General features: G+C 41.4%; 1 protein-coding gene across 4 annotated transcripts in view; it reads left to right on the top strand.

Annotated features, from left to right (window-relative positions):
- The first annotated feature begins 428 nt into the window (after nucleotides 1–428).
- RBMS1 (RNA binding motif single stranded interacting protein 1) overlaps nucleotides 429–19200 on the top strand; it is a 198629-nt gene continuing 179857 nt past the window's right edge. For 3 of the 4 annotated variants that reach the window (XM_053260958.1, XM_053260955.1, XM_053260946.1), the window contains exon 1: nucleotides 993–1547. In XM_053260958.1, coding sequence (XP_053116933.1) covers nucleotides 1473–1547 — 75 coding nt within the window. In that variant the 5' untranslated portion in view covers nucleotides 993–1472. Of the gene's footprint in view, nucleotides 682–992; nucleotides 1548–19200 lie in introns of those variants that run through there. The other variant, XM_053260969.1, reaches the window with a different exon arrangement.

The raw sequence follows: 19200 nt of genomic DNA, 5'->3' as shown, positions 1-19200 counted from the left end.
TGAAAGTGGCAAGGAAACACTAGAGAGTTTAATGGTAAAGTAATTCAAAGTAATAAACACTTCAGAATGGTAAACAATCTGTTTCCATGATATTTGAATTCTTAAATTTTACTATATCTAAGGTAAAATGGCAGATATAACCTGGGTTGGCACAAATGTGCTGAGGAATAAATTAAACCAGAATATAAGTACTGCTAGTCATTCAGTCCTTAAAATTCAATTTAGCTTAGAAAATTATTTGGAAGAACAACCCTCCAAAAACGACACAGTCTATTAGAATGGATCTGGGGGTTTCCCGGTTTCACTTGTAATCTAAGGGCATTTATGAATTAACTCCTGAGATACCCTTGTAGAAGGATGAGCTGCATGCTCATGAAAAACGAATCCAAAGGACACTTTTAACACCCAAGCCTCCTCGAACAACGTAGGCACGAGCTCTGCATGGAAAGATGTTAAGGCAAAACGACACCGACACACATACACACACACACACAGAGATGATTCTGTACGGCATCCTCCTAGTGCCCCATAGCGAGACGTCAGTGAAGGATCATTCCTCCTGGTAGGCAATTCTTTCGCCCAGGCTCTGCTTGAAAACCTGCAACTGAATGAAGTGGGGTCCTAAGGCTGCAATTACTCCTCGAAGCAATATTGGAACCCTCATCGGACTACTACAGAGAGGTGAGTTCAAGCCAACGAGTTCCGCCACGATTTGCCTGTCGTGCCCTGGCCTGGCCGGCCGGCGCCCTCTCTAACCTCTTGCACAGTGATGGTCTCTTTAACCTCCTCCTATTCCAGAGTCTTGAAGTGCTTCTTTTTGGACGACCTGCTGCTGCTGCTGCTTCCCCCGACTCAGCAGCAGTACAAGCCCATCCTTCCCCCTCAAGCCCTGGCTGGGATTAAGCACCGCCCCCCTTTGCCCTCCTCGCGCGCCTCTCCTCCTCACCGTGCCCCCCCCCTCCACCCACCCCGCTCTCTCGCTCCCCCTTCGCCCTAGCACCGAGCCTTGCTGCTGCTGCTGCTGTCGCTGTCGCAGTTCACACTTGTCTTGACTGCTTTCCAGGCAGCGCGTGGGGCTCTCGGAACCGGCCGAGCGCTGGCGGCGGCTCCCTTGTTGTGCCTGGGCTGTGAGGAAACTCCTGGTGCGCGCGCGCGCACGAGAGAAAGCGAGAAGAGAGAGAGCGCTCTTGTCCTTGGTGCCCTCTGCAGCCTCTTTCTGCTGGCGCCGCCACCGCCTTTGAGTGCAGGAGGAGGAAGGTCTGGGCGCAGCTGAGGAAGGAGGAGCAGAGCAGCTGCCGCCGCCGCCGCCGCCAGGAAGAAAAAGGCGAAGCCAGGGACATTTGGAGAGAGCGCGCGCCAGAGAGCCCCCCCTCCCTTTCTCCGTCTCCTTCTTCTCCCCCCACCCCCCCTGCCTTCCGCTTGCCAAGTGCCCTCACTCATCCCTGCGCTGCGGGCTCCCTTATTCCAGCTTCATGGGCAAAGTGTGGAAACAGCAGATGTACCCCCAGTACACCACCTACTACTACCCCCAGTATCTGCAGGCTAAGGTATGGTGCGATCGCCGGGATGTCCCCCCTCCCTCCTTTCTTTGCCAGGGAAGGGCACAGGGGGCGGCAGGGCAGGGCTGGGCTGCAGTTTGCAGGCTTGCTAACTATAGCCTGGGAGGAGGAGGAGGGGAGCTCTCGGGGGTGGCGTCGGGTTACAGGCGCGCGCTCTCGTGCACACACACGCACAGAGGAAAGAGCCTGCAGCCCCTTCCTGACTCTGCCTCCTCTACCTCCCTCTCAAGATATGTCTGTGTGTTTGGGGGGGAAAGAGAATGAGGCAGCTCTGCTGCTCCATAGCTGCCTCTTGTACTCCTTTTTATCTTTATTTCCATGTCTTTCTTTCTCTTGACCCGTGTCTGCTCTGTTTCCTCGCTCCCTTTGCTGGCTTCCCCGCCTTCTACACCTCCCTTCCCCCATTTTTTCTTCCTTCATCCTGAGATCATAGATTTTTCACCTCCTTCTGAGACATCCTCAGCTCCAACCCTCTTTTCTGACTACCTCCTCCCCTCTTGCAATGTTAAGTAGAGATCAGTGCAGTAAGAGGCATTTCACTGTCCCTAGGTTTTTGTCTTCTTTAAGGGAATTTAGCCAAGCTTTCCTTCTTTCACCAATAGCGCCTTAATTCTGTACAGGGGGAAATGAGCTCAAGTTTAACCAGCCATCACCCACATTTCCCTGTTTGAAGTGGATTGTAACTTCCAATAAACCTAAGGATTCTTTTAACTGGGGGCGGGAGTAACTAGATCTTAACTGAAAATGCCTTTTAAAACAATGCATACTTTAAAGTTTTGTTTTTAACAAATGCAAGATATTAGCTGGACTGATGAATATCAAATTGGATGTGACTGGGGTTTACATCTTGGGAAACTCAGATTTATTTTTCATGTTCCCTTAAATTCCAGCATTATTAATGAGAAAGTAGTGATGATGATGATAATAGTTGGGCAAAACTCTTTTCAGTAAAAGTACACCATCATAGCTAGTTTGATTCCAGACGATTTGTTGTTCAGTTTGTTTTTGTTCAAGTGCACTTGACATGCACATGTCTATATCTGTAGATGTCTGTGGAATCTCAGAGGCCAGCCGGTATCACTGCTCTAGAAGCATCATGCTGCAAATTGGCAGATACAGTGTTTTGCATCAACTGTCTGGCATATTTAGTATTCTAAATGTTCTCTAGCTTGTCACGCAACAACAAATCATATAATGTGTAAACTTTTGGCAGCTATAGTTGTAGGTTTCTAGGTGATAAAGTTGGATTACAGTAAGTGCCAATGTCAAATTTATATGCGAATGCTGATGATCTCTGACAAATTTTGAGATTTTAGATTTTGAGAATCTCCCCAAATCTCAAATACGTACTGGTTAATTAAGATCACAGTGAGCGTCTGCGTCCAAAATTGGTAAATGTCACGATTCACATTATATCTGACAATTCTAAGAATGTTCAAAATCTCAGATATATGCTGGTGAATGTCGATACTCACCTAAATGGGATTACCAGAATTAACTAGTACATATGCCTTAAACAAAATGGAGACGTTGTCAGACATTCACTAAAGGGATCTGTGGCTTTGAGTATTTGCATGTGAAGGTCAACAGTCACTAGTTTGTTACATATTCTTGAACATATTCTCGTTACCTAAAGAGTATGTTGGTTATAACAAGAGGGAAGCAGCAGATGCCTTTACCTCTTATAAGATTATAAAATGGAGCAGTGACCAGGCTGTAGCAGGTAAGTAGGAGTACTGAGCCTGTGTGTGTGACAAGAGGAATTGGGAAGGAGCTCATACCTCCCCTAGCAACTGCATGTGGCTCCTTAGGGAAACCTTGGCATCCCACTTTGAGAAGCATGGAGCTGAAATATCTTTGGCTTAGTGTCAATGGCAGTACAAGGGCACATTCTTTTTTAACTTGGAAAATTCATATTATTCTCACTGTTTGTTAGAAATCAAGCTATGAATGACAATATTTAATCAAAAGTAGCTCCAAGTTTTTAATTGTACTAGTATTTTGACACTTTGATGTGAAAATATTGTTGGTATTCCAACATGGTAGATAGTTCAATTCTGTGTAGAATTACCAATGCTTTGCCTTTAGATATGACTTGTGTATGTATAAAATGGCATGCACATTGATTTCAGTGGGACTACCTTCCCAAATCCTTGATGGATTAAAGTTTTCACTTTTTCAGTTATATAAAATAAGTGCCTAAAGGACATTGTTATGTATTCTTCAGCACACAGCTTTATGAATAATAATAAATAAATATGCACAGGTGAGGGGAAAATCACTTTTGCACAGGAATACTATTTACCTGCGTTATTTTTGTATGCCATTAATAATAGAGAAACCAAGCACATAATATTTTAATATAACTAATGCAGTCCTTCTTGCCTTTTGCCCTGTAAATAATTGAAGAGGGAGATAAACTGTAATAAGCTTGCACTTGTAATTAGGGTATCATCTAGAGAAAAGCCTTAAGGACCATCTTCTGAAATTGTGCTTCCTGTATAAAGTATTTAATATTGATTTATGCTGTAGTCAATGAGATCTTCAAAACATGTCTTGCAGTCATTGCTATAAAATTATAGTCTGAAATCACATTAGTGTTCATTTCTTTTTTTTCATGAGAGGCACACACATTCATTTGACCTACATATTTGAACTCCAAGATTTGATGATTGTATCCAAATTTCCTGTTTCAGTGACATCCTGTTGCTGTTGGGGGGGGGGGGAATAAAAATTATAGACAGTTGCAATTGGGAAAGGGCAGACAGCTACTTTATATAATTCAGTAGAGTAAGTAAGCAATTTCTTTTCTCTACATAAATCTGGTCTGAACTTGTAGGCGAATAGCTTTCATCCACAAAAGCTTATTTGCACAGTAGTTTGACTTAAAAAGCACACTCTCACCCAAATAGGTTTAAATACTCCAGTAGTTCGAGTGCCTACAGATTTTGTCGGATAACAGCAATAGTGCTCCATGGGTTATATGTAGTACATTCAAACATAATGTGACCAAATGAGAATGTTGTTTTAGCAGATCCAAATAAAAATTAAATCACTATGAAAATGAATGAATTAGCACCCTCCAGTCAATTGATGTCTGGGATTACTTTAAAAGATTCCTATTTCAGTAGAGAAAAATAAAAAAGAATATTCATTATAAATAAAATATATAATATTTTGTGTGTGTGTGTGTGAGAGAGAGAGAGAGAGGGGCTGTAAGGTCACATATTCTTATATGATAGTTTAATTACTGCAAATGAGTTCACTCGATTTAAAATGTATGAAGTAATTGAAATAATTCAAATTTCCATTTTTAATGTCTTCATTGCAGCTAGTCATGAAACATTCTCATTATTTGTGCAATGTAGTCTGGGATGGGAGCTGGGTACTGTCAGAGTTATGAGTTAATGTCCTCCATGCTCTCATCTCCAAAATGTTGTGTATCAAGGATATAGTGACCCCTCCCAAAATAGAAGGAGCTAGCCCTATATATAATACATTATTGATTATTGGTAAGTGGGGGGCGGGATTGCACTGGGCACAATCCAGCTGAAGTTCCCAAGACCTGCTTATTTCCATGGGAGAACTAAGCATGTTCTTAAATCATTCCTATTCGTCAATGGAATTTGGCTTTGGCTTTTACCAGTAATGTTTATATTACTACAAAATAAGTGATCAGATGTTAGAATAAAAACAGGATGGCCTGGCTGAGATATAATGGGAAACCATGATTTCCTGCTATGAGAAGAAACCTTGGAGAGCTGTGGGCTCAAACAGTTTGTATGTGAAAGGAAGAGAGCGAAATCTTCCATGTTTGGTTAAACATGGGGACAGGATTGTACCTACAGGCCCCCAATCTGTGTCCATTCTTTTGATTTTCTGTACGGAGTCTACGTTCACAGGCAGACAATTGAGTGCACACAGATAAGTTAGGGAGTAGCAGATATGATCCTGATAACACCCACTGCCCCCCACCACAGTTTCATTCTTTTTAATAGGTTATCTGCAGAGAGCTTACATTACTTTAGTTGTTGCTTTTATTCATCAATTTTTAAAAAGTATTTCAATTGGATTTTTTAAAAAAAGTTTTGGGTTTTCAGCGTAGGACTCTTGTCAAACAGATTTACTGTTGGACTTACTGTTTAATGTGGCCCCACCTGTAGGAACAAAATATTCAGTGATAAGCCTCTAAAATGTTCTAATTCACGTTTTAACCCATAGTGTAAGAAATTTTGAATTTTGAATTTATCTCCAGATGATGGAGGATATATTGACAAATGTGTTATATCCTTGTGCAATTTGTGCTCTTACGTTTGCTGTGGTGATAGTGTAAAGATTCCTCTTTGTTCGTTACATTTATATCTTGGCTTCCCTTCATCATGGAACTAAAGATATGGGGTTCCCACATGGTTACCTGTCCAGGCCTAAGCCTTTTTAGCTTCAACAGGGTGGCTGTATTATATGCCTAGGATCCATGCCCTGTTACTGCTGTGAAGTACATGGGACACAGTTCTAAAATTCCAAGAAGAATCTGCTTGTACATGTTGGATGGAAGGCACAAGAATTCTTAATGCAGCTTTGTGAATTTGATGCCACATCAATTCCTTAAACATTTTCCAAGGATCAACTTCAAAAACCAATGTTAGCTTTAATTTAGTTACTACAAACCGGACCTTAGCATAAATTGGATCAGAATGTGCAATATTTAAGAGTAGTAAAAAAACAACAGATTTTTTTACTACGAGAACATGTTGAAATGTTACCCAGTATCCTTTGCTGTCCTGTACAGTACTTCATCTTGGAAGTGGGGCAATGACTACATCAAGATATTTTTACAAGAAGGAACCAGAGGAGCTGGTCTAGCATGGGGATAGCCAAGAACTGAATATTCAAGGGCCGCTACATTCTGGAGAATAAATGTGTGAATAAATAAATCAACCCAACCTTGCCCCATTCCAGATGATTAGGCTTTATAGTAAAGTATTTGAGTAGCTATCATCCCAGGGAATTTAATATAAAATCCAGAAAAGCACTATTGAAGTGCAAACATGACTAAATTCTGAAAGCAGTGCTGACATCCTGACTAAGGACGTGCCGATGCAGTGAGAGGATAACCGTGGTTCCAGGATCCAGAATAACACCACCAGCATCCTGGAAGTGGGGTGATTTTTTTACTACCTCCCCTTCCCCAGACAGCCCTCTCTGCCACCCAAAAATATGTCCCCTGAGGGCTATACAACTATGAGCAGAAATTTTGCCTTAACTTGAATAAAATTTGGTAGAGCAGCTGGGGCCCAGATAAAAGTGTTCTTTGTACTGGAACTAGTTCATGGACTATCAGTTAACTATCCCACTCTCGATTTGAACTCTGTGTTTTATCCATAAAACTTGAATTCGTTTCACCATGAATCTTGATTCAGGTCAGAGTTTGGTTCCAGCAAGAATAGCTTTACTGGTGTTGATTGTTTTTAACCTACCAGAATAGAAGCAGAGGCCAGAACTTTAAAATCCCTACAATTATAGCAGCGGCTAAACTACATGTTATTATCCTAATACTAATGAGAAGCAAATGGTGTCTGTCTTAGGAAAGTTGCAATCAAATCAATGATGTGGGAACAAATACAGTGAACGCTAATGGGCTTGGTTATATTGCTGTGAGAAGATTTTGATTTCTTTTCAGAAGTCTGTTCATTTCTGTGGAGGAGCTGTTCTTTATACACAGTCCTGGTTGGTTGGTTGGTTGGTTGGTTGGTTGGTTGGTTGGTTGGTTGGTTGGATGAATGATTGTGGAGACTGTTCTAGGTGTAATAGCTCAATACCCAAGTCTGTTCTTTATGTGGGATTTGTAAAACTTACAGGAGCCTGTCACTGATCTCCATCTCCAGTGAGATGGACTCCTTCTATAAATGGTGTACCTCCCTAAGTATTGCTCACACTGTATCCTTGTTTGCTTTATGCTTAGCTTTGTCACCAACATTTTCTAGAGAGCAAGTCTGACTAAATTATGGTTGTGTCCCTAAATAGCTGGTTTATTACCTGATTGGCAGAAAAGGAAAGAAAGTATTTCTTCATACAACACATAATTTATGGCATTCACTGCCACTAGCAGTAGTGATGGACACTGGCATAGATACCTTAAAAAGGGGATTAAACAATCTCAAGGAGGATAAGTCTCTTGATGGCTACATGGATACTTCATGTTCAGTTCAGTATCATTTCAGAGGCACTGAATTTCAGTTTCTGGGGAGTGACAGTGAAAGAGGGATATTGCCTTTGTATCCTATTTGTTGACTTCCCAGAGGCATATGGCTTCCCACTATGAAAAACAGAATGCTGGCCTCAGGGCCAGCTTTTGGTGTTTATGACCTGTGTGAACAAACCGGGTCATATGTATCATGGGGCACCATGGATGCCACACTTAAAGAGACACCATGCAGGGGTTTTCATAGCGTAGGAGGGACAAATATCAGTTTTTACACAGGGCACCGATTAGACTAGAGCTGGCTATAACAGGACTTGATGGACCTTTGATCTGATCCAGCAGGTATGTTCTGTGTTCCTACTGCAATTACTTCCAGATTCTGTTGAACGCCAAGGATCTCTAGTTTACCAAGCCATTCTCTTGCAGATGTTCTCAAATTCCTAGTAGAGTATATCAGCTTTGACTCTTAATATTCCCTCCCCAGCCATTTCATACTTTCTGATTAAAATGTTGTTAAAGCTGATATGTCTCACAGCTGAAGGCCAGCTTCTTAACATTTTCTTTGAATGACTCCTGAAATGTGAGTCACTTGATAAATACAGCCAAATATTCACTAAGGTTATCATTTTAATAAGAAAGTGAATTTGTGCATCTACAATTACGATAATACTTCAGTAATTACTTTATAATGCTCTTGTAAGCTAAGTCTACTTTCTAAGAACTGCAAAAACTTAGTGTCATTCTTATTCTGCATTTTGAACTATTTAGTTGATATCTCCTTTTCTTCTTCTGCTTTTTGCAACTGTCTCTAAGTCTCCAGCACTGCTTTTGCTCTCCTACAAAAGTAAGATTGTCTTATTTTCCTCTCTTCAGCAGAGAGCTGTGTGCTACACAAATAAAGCCTATAGATTCCTAAAGGGGTGGGATATAAATAGCGAATTAGTTTTGATACTGCCAGTAGTCTTTGCCAAGAAATGTTTCCTTTCCCTTTCAGAGAGGAAGTTAGTGGTTCACAGGGCACTATAATGCCCTATCTTGTTGCTAATGTTTTTAACCATGTGCTACGTGAGTGTGTAACTTTTGATGTTTAAACAGATGAAGTGTGTACAAGGTACATAGGAGCTGCCTCCAGTCCAGAGGTGTGCAGTGCAAAATTTTCCAAAGCCAACAATTCTACAGAAAATTTCTTCATTATTTATTCACTGAGCATTTTGCATTTCTAGAAATTCATAAGCTGACATCTAGACTACTATTTCACTGTCACTTAAGTGGTAGAAGAGACAATTTTCACCATCTCCCCTTCCCTCTGAAGCCCACCGTACATCACCAAAATATGCCCCTAAAGGTTGCACTATCCTCAGGGACATATTTTGGTGACATGGTAGACTTCAGCAAGAAGGGGAAATGGCAAAAATTGCCCCATCCTTCTTTCAAGTAACAGCACAGTAGTAGTCGGGAACTTGACCTGCTGCATGTGTGCAATGCTAGTTTGGATAGCAGTCATTGTTTCATAAAATTCATTGGTAATGAATGGGTGCCAATGCAATATTGGGCAAGTTTGGCAATTGTAGAGTTGTAAATAATGTTTTTCAGGTAATTATCCCTTGGTAATGTGTGAGACAGTACACAAAATCATGTTTTACTGAGTTATGGAGTATTCCAATAAAATAATATCTTTCCACATAAACCTTGAATTTGTTTCGGAAAACATTTAACACATTAAGTATTTTTATTGCTTTTCTACCTCCCCATATCAAATATTTCAATTCAACTAACATACCAAATCAGATCACAATCTATTTAGGGCATCAGGAAGATGTACATTGTAAAACTTTCTGTGAAAAAAACAGTGCAAACTTTTTGCAAATGAGGGGGAAACATGCATGGTAAAATTAAGAAAATTTTCCAATTCAAAAGTTTCAAGAAAACCCACATCCCTTCTCCAGTCATAATTTATTGGTACATAGGAACCTGCCATATACTGAGTCAGACCATTGGTCTATCTAGCTCAGTATTGTCTTCACAGACTGGCAGCGACTTCTCCAAGGTTTCAGGCAGGAATCTCTCTCAGCCCTATCTTGGAGAAGCCAGGGAGGGAACTTGAAACCTTCTGCTCTTCCCAGAGCGGCTTCATCCCCTGAGGGGAATATCTTGCAGTGCTCACACATCAAGTCTCCTATTCATATGCAACCAGGGCAGACCCTGCTTAGCTATGGGGACAAGTCATGCTTGCTACCACAAGACCAGCTCTTCCATCTTACCCTTCAGGAGGGGGAGAATTCCTTTTCTTTTCAAAAGATTGAGCCCCTTAGGGACATAATTTATTAAAATAATGCTGTAAGCCACTCTGAGCCTGTGGGATAGAGTGGGATATAGCTCAATCAGTCAAACAAAAATCTTGACTTTCAACAACTGATCTCTGTTTAATTTTTAAAAAACTATTTTTACCTGTGGTGGTTTTGTTTTGCTTTTAAAAAACACAGTAATAATGAAAAAAAGTATGGAGCAAAGGTGCTGAGTAAATGCAATTTGTTCCAGTCTGGAAATTGAACCAGGACAAACTGTACTAAGTCTCTAGCTAGCCAGGACATACAACTGGGGGCTTCCACTCAACTGTCAGAGTTGCAATGACTAGACTCCCAAGTTTAACTAAACACTTTGATTCTGGGAAATGTTGCAATGACAAATTCTTTTTAAAATGACAGGATATTATAGAAGAATGGCGCTCTAGTTCAGTACAATTGCTTAACATATTATGCAGTATGGAAAAACAGGTTTATCATGCATCCAAACAAATGCACTGAATGAGTTATAGCACAGTGTGCAGAATTCATATAGCATATTTTCTAACAGAGGCTGACAAGGCATCTTGATTAACAAAGCACCAGTGTATTGGAAGAAGTACATAAGAATAGCCTTGTTGGATCAGGCCCGAGGCCTATCTAGTCCAGCATCTTGTTTCTCACAGTGGTCCACCAGTTGCCTTTGAGAAGCCCACAAGCAGGAGATGAAAGCACACCCCCTCTCCTGCTCTTGTTCACCTGCAGCTGGTATTCAGAGACCTCCTGCCTGTGAACTTTGAGATAGTTTACAACCATCTAGACTAGCAGACACTGATAATCTTAATCCTTCATCAATTTGTCTAAGCCCCTTTTTAAAGCCTTCCAAGCTGTGGACCATCATCACATTCTATGCAGCAACATTCTATAGACTACTTATGCACTATGTGAAATAGTACTTTCCCAAAGTACAAAGTATTTTTGTCTGTCCTAAATTTCATAGCAGTCAGTTTCATGGGATGACCCCTGGTTCTAGTGTTGTAAGAGAGGGAAAAGAACTTCTTCCTATGCAATTGCCCCACACCATAATTTTATAAACCTCTAGCAAGTCTCTCCAAATGTTGTAGCTTTACCTTGTAAAGAAGGTGCTCTAGCCCTCTGATAATTTTGATTGCCCTCTACTTTACTTTTTCCAGTTCTATAATACTTTTTTTTTGAGATATGGTGACCAGAACTGTACACACAACTCCAAATGCAGCTGTGCTATAATTTCTATAATGGCATTACCATGTTAGCTGTTTTATTTTCAGTCCCCTTCCTTATGATTGCTAGCATGAAATTTGCCTTTTTCATAGCTGCTACATAGCTGTCAAGTCAGTACCTAATGTTTTCAACAGCTTCAAGATCCCTCTCCTGGTCCAATCACAGATGGCTCAGACCCCATTAATCTATACATGAAGTTGGAATTTTTTGCCCGAGTGTGCATCACTTTACACTTACGTACATTGAACTGCATTTGCCACTCAGTCAGTTTGGAGAGATCTTTTTGGAGCTCCACACAATCTGATTTGGATTTCACTACTCTAAATAGTTCAGTGTCATCTGTAAATGATGCTGTAAATTTTGCCATCTTGCTGCCTACCCAACTTCTAGATCAATTAGCAGTGTAGAACCAGTGCTTCTGAAGAGTTCCAGACTAATGATGCACCCTTGCTAGTGTGTGTGTGTTTTCCAAGAACCTCCCCTTCCCCCAAAAGCCTTCTGTGTCACCTGAAAATATGCTTCAGAGGCCTATTTTCAGGTGGCACAATGTGTTTCCTGGGGAAGGAAAGGTCATCGATATTTGCTCCTATCAATGAGCCAGTTAAACATTTTGGTACTTCTCCCATAATTGCACTGGTGTTCCCATTGTACTGGTACAAGTCATAAAGTCATCCAGAGGCTACAATAACATATCAGCTTAAGCGTGTTCTTGGTTTGTGCTGTTTCTGACTTTTGTTCACTTTTTACTTTGAATTTTTTTTTAAAGGACAAAATAAAACTTCTAGAGCATATAATAAAATGTCATCTAATAATATTCAAACCAAATTGTCAGTTTGCATAGAGAAAGGCCTAGAAAGCATATTTGCCAAAAGAAATTAGAAAAATCTAGCTTACCTGTCTGTGTGGTAATGGTTACATTACCACACAGGAATGTAACCATTCAAAACAGTTACAGTGGTCCCTCGACTTACGAAGCACTCGACATCCGAAGATTTTGACATACGAACGACAAAAAATACCGGAAGTCGTTGCCGGTTTAGATGCGGCTTCCTCGACCTACGAATTTTTAGATGCGGTTTCCTCGACTTACGAGTGTTTCCGGACCTCCGTGGATGCGCTTTTCGACTTACGAAAATTCCGACCTACGAACGTGCGTTCGGATCGGATTATCTTCGTAAGTCGAGGGACCACTGTATATAGAACATGAACAAGTCATATCTCATTTAAACATTGCCCTCCATAGCCAAAGTGATTATTAAAAAATAAACTTTCTGCCTCATGAATAGACATACACCACCCCTCTCCTGAAAAATTCAAATGATTTAAATGAGAGACTCAGTTGATGAGCTTACTACGCTGTTCCAATGCAGAGAAAGCTATGTATTTTTCTCAGTGGGGCAACAGTGGTTGATGGGGGCAGATTTAGATCAGGAAAAATTGAATGGCAGAAAGAGGTTAATCCCTCTCCTTCAGCACATGGGCCCTGATTTGAGGGTTGTGTAGCAGCTGCTTTCAAGAAAAGGATCATGGGTCTCCCCACTCTCATCTAGTTTGGCCCTGAGAGATCTTTTGCAATTTCTGTGACGCCTGAGAAAACAAGCAATGATTGTGCTAGGGTTCTTCTTTTTAATAAATACGTTTTATGTGAGGTGTCTTGAATTCCTGTAGTTATGGAGCTTTTATCCCCTTCACCCACTCTTGTGTTGCTGTGAACAGTAATGTATCCATTGTCAGAAGCTATATTGTTTCATGTTCCCTCTAGATGAATTTCCTTGGTGACCTTAATGTTTTCAGGGATTGCTTGGGCAGTTTGAGGGGAAGTGGATACATATCCAATAAGTATTCAAACTATATAGCTCAGTCTGCATTAGTTGCATTAAAACTCATCTGTCTGCATGGTAGACAGATTGATAGTGCTGCAGATGTGACCAGGACAGTTTGCATTTTGTAAAAGCAACACTGGCCCAGGGTTGTCCTATAACTCACAATTCCTAATGTTACAGCAACAATGTCTGGTGTTCTGCTCCCTCTCTCATTTCTTGCCTCAATGAAACAGGAGCACGTGTGCCTTCAGCATCCTTTTAAAGCTATGTCAGGTCGTCATCCTTCAAAGAGAAACACAACATATTTGACAGGGTTGCATATATGTAAAAGGGGAGATAGTTTAGCACTACTGTATCTTAAAAAATAAAATAAAATTCAGTGTGTTGGTGAATGAGCACTTTCTCTTGAATTAGTCTATCTCCCCCCCCCACCATATAACATCTTTGGTGCGTATGAAATGCAGAGACGCTCTTACCCCTGGACTTCGGGGCCCAAGTCCAAGGCCTCCACAGCCCCTGCCCCCCCCCAAATCCTCTTTAGTCTGTCTTAGGTGGTGTGGTCACCAAGCCAAGCATGATAATGCTTAATTTGTGAGGTGGGGGAAGCTCCCAAGGCCTTTAGGTCCAAGCTCCAAAATCAACTAGCTGCACCTCTGATTATATGGAAAGCTGAGGGAAAGGCAGAGGTAATAGGCTACACTCTGGAAACCCACCTTTCACTTAGAGCACATGCTCCCCCCCCCGCCCTGCATGCTTCTACTCAAAGAAACTGAATAGAGATAAACCACTTCAAGGCAACCAGAGAGGGCAGCCTTTCCTATCTTGATGACATCACCAGCCAATGCCCTTTTCTTACAGCTATTTGCATAATTCCATCCCATAGCATAGCATTAACTGGCAACTACCCCAATACTGCTGAATCAAAAAGCAATCGAAAAGCCTGGCAACCAACCCGATCTGGTCACATATGCTGAAGGAAGAGGTGTTTTAGGATACTGAATTTGTAAGGCACAAATTCATAGATGGAATGGAACCAACCAAGGCTCTGAGCTTCTCAGTGGCACCTCATCTGCCCACTGGGTTATTGGCATTTCTGAAATACTCATGGAAACTGCATGGTCAGGTCAAGGATAATGAAAAAGGCAACAAAGATCACGAGAACAGGATCGACCATCCTTCTAAAATTAAGAAATGAGGGAATCGGCCTAATTTCTCTGGGTAGGGAAAGTCTGTCTCTGGTTTCTGCAAACCAATTTTTTGTTAGTAGCAGGCCAGAGAGCAAGCTGTCCAAGGCAGGGCCAGCTGGTTTCATATAAAGACGACAACATCCCCCCCTTAAGGTCCAGATCATTTAGGGCATTAAAGACTAGCCCCATTCTTCAAATGAAGCTTGAAGCATATTGGTAGCCAATGCAGCTGGAGCAAATTGGTGTCACATTAACCAATGCTTTTTATTTTCCTGAAAGCAGGAAATAATATTTGTCTGAACCTTGACAGTAAGTTTGCATATGTGAATGAACTAGCTTTCCAGATGAGTATCCACTGAAACTGTGCCCTGGCATATTAAAAACAGATATTTTGTTGTGAGCCACCCTGATAAGTATTGCACTGGAGTGGCAGGATACAAACAAACAAAATGAAAACCTAGACCATCTAAGAGCTAGTCCAAGCAAAAGGGCTGCACTTATTCTGTTAGGAGGTAGAGACCTGGTTTGTAGTGAATCTCAGTTTTACTCTTCAAAATAATGCTTTGCTTGACTAGGCTGCTTTGATTGCCAGCAGAATATCTGTGTTTCAGGAACTATTTTCATACAACTCCAAAGAGGGAAACAATCTCTGGCATGGGGAAACATTTCAGAGATTTTTTTATGATTTTATGGATGGAGAGAACTACTCCAGCCATCCTATGGGAATTATCTATAAGTCACTAGCAAATTCCTTGCTCAGAATTGATGGTTCCATTTCTATTTATTTCCTGTAGTTTATATTTAGGGTTTCCTTGTTTGTTACTGCTGCCTTGGAGTGGGAAGGGACATCCTTTTCCTCTCCTTTCCTTGAAGTATTTGAGTACAGAGGCTTGATTTTTCTAGACTAATTGGGGATAAGGTCACCAGATTAGAAGGTTGTCTGGGGGAACTGAAGTAAAAAGCACATGGTCACAAAAGTTACTGAAAACAAGCTAAAGTAAGTTTTCACAACCGAAACAATTGTTTTCCTTCATTGTGGGAAGCTTAATATACATGGCATAGTATGAAACACTTGGATTTAGGGGTATTTTAAAACTGTAAAATATAGAACACTCAGTTTAGCCAATAGCAATAGCAATAGCAATAGCACTTACATTTATATACCGCTCTATAGCCGGAGCTCTCTAAGCGGTTTACAATGATTTTAGCATATTGCCCCCAACATTCTGGGTACTCATTTTACCGACCTCGGAAGGATGGAAGGCTGAGTCAACCTTGAGCCCCTGGTCAGGATCAAACTTGTAACCTTCTGGTTACAGGGCGGCAGTTTTACCACTGCGCCACCAGGGGCCAATACCACTGCGCCACCAGGGGCCAATATGTTGGGAAAGAACCAAAATGGCACCCATGAAGTAGTAACATGTTTATTAATGACATTTTTATGCCACTTCTCCATAGAGTAATTAGTGGCATACATGTCCCCCTCACATTTTATCTCCACACCCATAACATCATAAGATCAGTCCTGCTCAATCAGGCCCAAGTCCAGCATCCTGTTTCACACAGTGGCCCACCAGATGCCTCTGAGAAGCCCACAGGCAAGAGGTGAGGGCATGCCCTCTCTCCAGGGCCATCCCTAGGGGTGTGTGGGGCATGAATCAGCATGTGCGGAGCCCCCTTAACATTTTGTATGATTACAAAATCATACTAAATGATGGACATACTGTGTAAATAGTGTGAGCGAGTAAGTGAGTGAGGTTTTTGGACATGTCTAACCAGCTTGGTCATATAGTTCATTTGTAAGGGGGGGGGAGGGAGTTAAAAAGCACAACACATGCCCCTTGCTTCACAGTTCTCAGACATTCTGGATTGCAACTTGAACATAGTGCATGTACAAATAAAATAAAGTTTATTTAGATGTTTACAGTTAGCCCTACTTTCACTAGTTGTGAAATACTCTATGGATAGAGAGAACTCTTTCTGGCAGCTTTACTGCAGTAGGAAAATTTATTAAAAGTCATGAAAAAAGCCACTTGTAGGACTTTAAAAAAATATCTTTATAAAAAATTCAAATATTAACAACAATTTGTCCAAACCATTTCAGTTTCAACATTCAGAGCTCTCCCACCGTGCCCTATATCTGTGACGGATATCAAAGTCCTATGCCAAGTCATTCCAGGTGATCTAAAGGGTGGTGTAAAGGAGAGGAGAGCTGGTCTTGTGGTAGCAAGCATGACTTGCCCCCTTTGCTAAGCTGGGCCCACCCTGCTTGCATATGAATGGGAGACTTGATGTGCGAGTACTGTAAGATATGCCCCTCAGGAGATGGAGCCACTCTGGGAAGAGCAGAAGGTTCCAAATTCCCTCCCAGGCTTCTCCAAGATAGGGCTGAGAGAGATTCCTGCCTGCAACGTTGGAGAAGCCTCTGCCAGTCTGTGAAGACAATACTGAGCTAGATAGACCAATGGTCTGGCAGTTTCCTAAGTGGAGTGTTTTTACCCTTTTTTTATGAAGGCAAAGGGCAGATTCCTCCACATGGGGGTGGAATGATAGTCCAGGTGGGGGGAGGCTTCTGTTCCAGTAGTGTTTATAATTTTCTGCCATAAAACAAGCCACTTGTAGGACTTTTGAATTTTTTAAAAAATTCAAAAGATATTAAAAATAAGCAATTTGTCCAATCCATTTCATTTTCAATATTCAGAGCCCTCCCATCCTGCCCTATATATGTGCCCGATACCAAAGTCCTATAGGAAGCCATTCCATAAATATACAAGGGGGTGGGGAATTATGAAAAAAGGGAAATCTCATACTTTTCATTGCTGGCTCTGAGAAGGAGGAGGAAGGCCCAAGCTCTCAGCACAGCCCAAGGTTGTAGGGCAGGGAGGGTAGAGGGTATGCACAGCGTTCTGGTAGGCAGCCAGCACTGACCACTTTGCCTCCTGACTAGAGAGCTTCAGGAAACTGGGAGGCCTTCAGGGAGGCCTGCTCCAGCAGAGAAGCCCTTGGAAGCCCTGCGCACCTGCTGAACACCTGAGAGTTGGTTCAGGAAAGGGAGCTGTAGCAGCATCTCCTCTTGTGCAGGGAGCCTCTGGATAACAGGCTAGCCTGCGAGCGGCTCCTGCAGGCTGCAATTCTTCAGGCTGGCTGAGATGGGAGAGGGGAGAAAGGTCAATTTTTGAAGGGCAGGTTGCTCCCCTGCGGGGCCTGGGGCAATTGCCCTGGTCACCCCATCCTAAGGGCAGGCCTTTCTCTCTCTTGCCGTTTCTCCCTTGTGACTGGTAATTAGAGGCATCTTGCTTCAGAGGCTGAAGGTGGCCCATAGCCACCAGACTAGTAGCCATTGATAGACCTGTCCTTCATTAATTTGTCCAAACCCCCTTTAAAGCCAACCAAGCATCCTACTGCCTCCCTGTCAGGTTTTCTGCTTCTGATTTATTTAAAGAAGTTTTAATTACCTTTGACACTTCTATTTATATGCTCCTCAAACTCTCTTTTTTGCATCTCTTATTGTCTCCTTGCATTCTTCTTGCAATCCACTACACTAGTAGTGCATTAGTTTGAGAGAGGGGGACTAGCCCAAGGTTACCCAGTGAGGTTTACAGCTGAGGGAGGATTTAATCCATGTATCCCCAGTTGGATTCATGTATTCTAATCATTACTTCCTGGCTCTCTGTGTATCGATTCCCAGTTATCCATCGGGTGAAAAAGTAGTCTGAAGGGATAAGGTGCCATAATTTTACTAGGCTGACTAAACAAACAGATGATAAATAGAACAGTTATCTAGCGTGTGTGAACACACACATATGTAAACTAGATAGCTATACTATATAAATCAAGAGTTTTACTATATAAATCAATATATAATTTTTTGAATTAAGTTAACTCTATTAAGTATTCTGATATGGTTTCAAGTATGCAGCACACTGGTCATTAGCCTTCAGAGTATTCAGTTTCCAAGGGGCACAAGACACTTGTAAATGGAAGAGAGAATACTGTATTTACCTAAATTTTTGCCCAAGTTTTTTTGATATTAGAAATCAGGAGGTTAAATTCATGGTCTTAAATTCAGAGTCCTGTTCCTTTCAAGCAAATGCACAAATAGCCTGTATTTAACCTCTACTTTTAAAGGGGGCCATCTTAAAGTTAGAGTAATCTTTTATTTGGATAAATACTTCAGCCAAGGCTGCATCATGGTAATTTGGCTGTGGCCCTTTCTATATAACACCACATTATGTAGGGCTTGCTGCCCAAAGTAAGTAAAGCTATTTAAAAGCTATACCTTTGCAGCATTTCAGCTTATATGGATTAGTTTTCCTAAGGGGAAAGAGTGAATCCTTCATTTTGAAGGATCCAAAAAAATTAGTTTCTCACAAGATAAACAATCAGCCATAAGAGATTGTAGTAAAAGGCCTAAACATAAGCCAGAAATTACCATTCAACTAGTATAACTTTATCTCCCCCCAGTAATATATATCCAAAATATAACTTAAGAGTGTCAATAGCAGCTAAAGAAAAACCAATACTCCTCTTTGTTGGCCAAAAAGTACTTCTTTATCTCAGTTCTTGACTTCCATTTGGTCTGGCTACTTTTTTCTACAGGACATTTTATAGAGTTTAAGCACCCCTCTTCCTTCCTCTTCCCAGCTGCTGCTTCCAGGGAGGAAGCTGGACCACACCCACTTCCTCAGTCACATGAAACTCTGATTCAGCAGCCAGTCAGCTGGTCCAGTTCCCTCTTCTCTATTTAATAGACTCTTTTCTATGGTAAATTCTAGAGCTAACTCTAGTATTCTCTAGAATACTAGAGAATACTTGCATTTTTCAACTCATTTCCTAGTTTCTGTGCATCTTGTTGAAAAGAATGCAGTCTTGATAGATGTCATCCAT

This window comes from Hemicordylus capensis, chromosome 1 (assembly GCF_027244095.1).
Source record: "Hemicordylus capensis ecotype Gifberg chromosome 1, rHemCap1.1.pri, whole genome shotgun sequence".
Classification (NCBI taxonomy): Eukaryota; Metazoa; Chordata; class Lepidosauria; order Squamata; family Cordylidae; genus Hemicordylus; species Hemicordylus capensis.
Note: the sequence above shows the minus strand (reverse complement) of the source record. Positions and strands in the feature narration are given on the sequence as shown.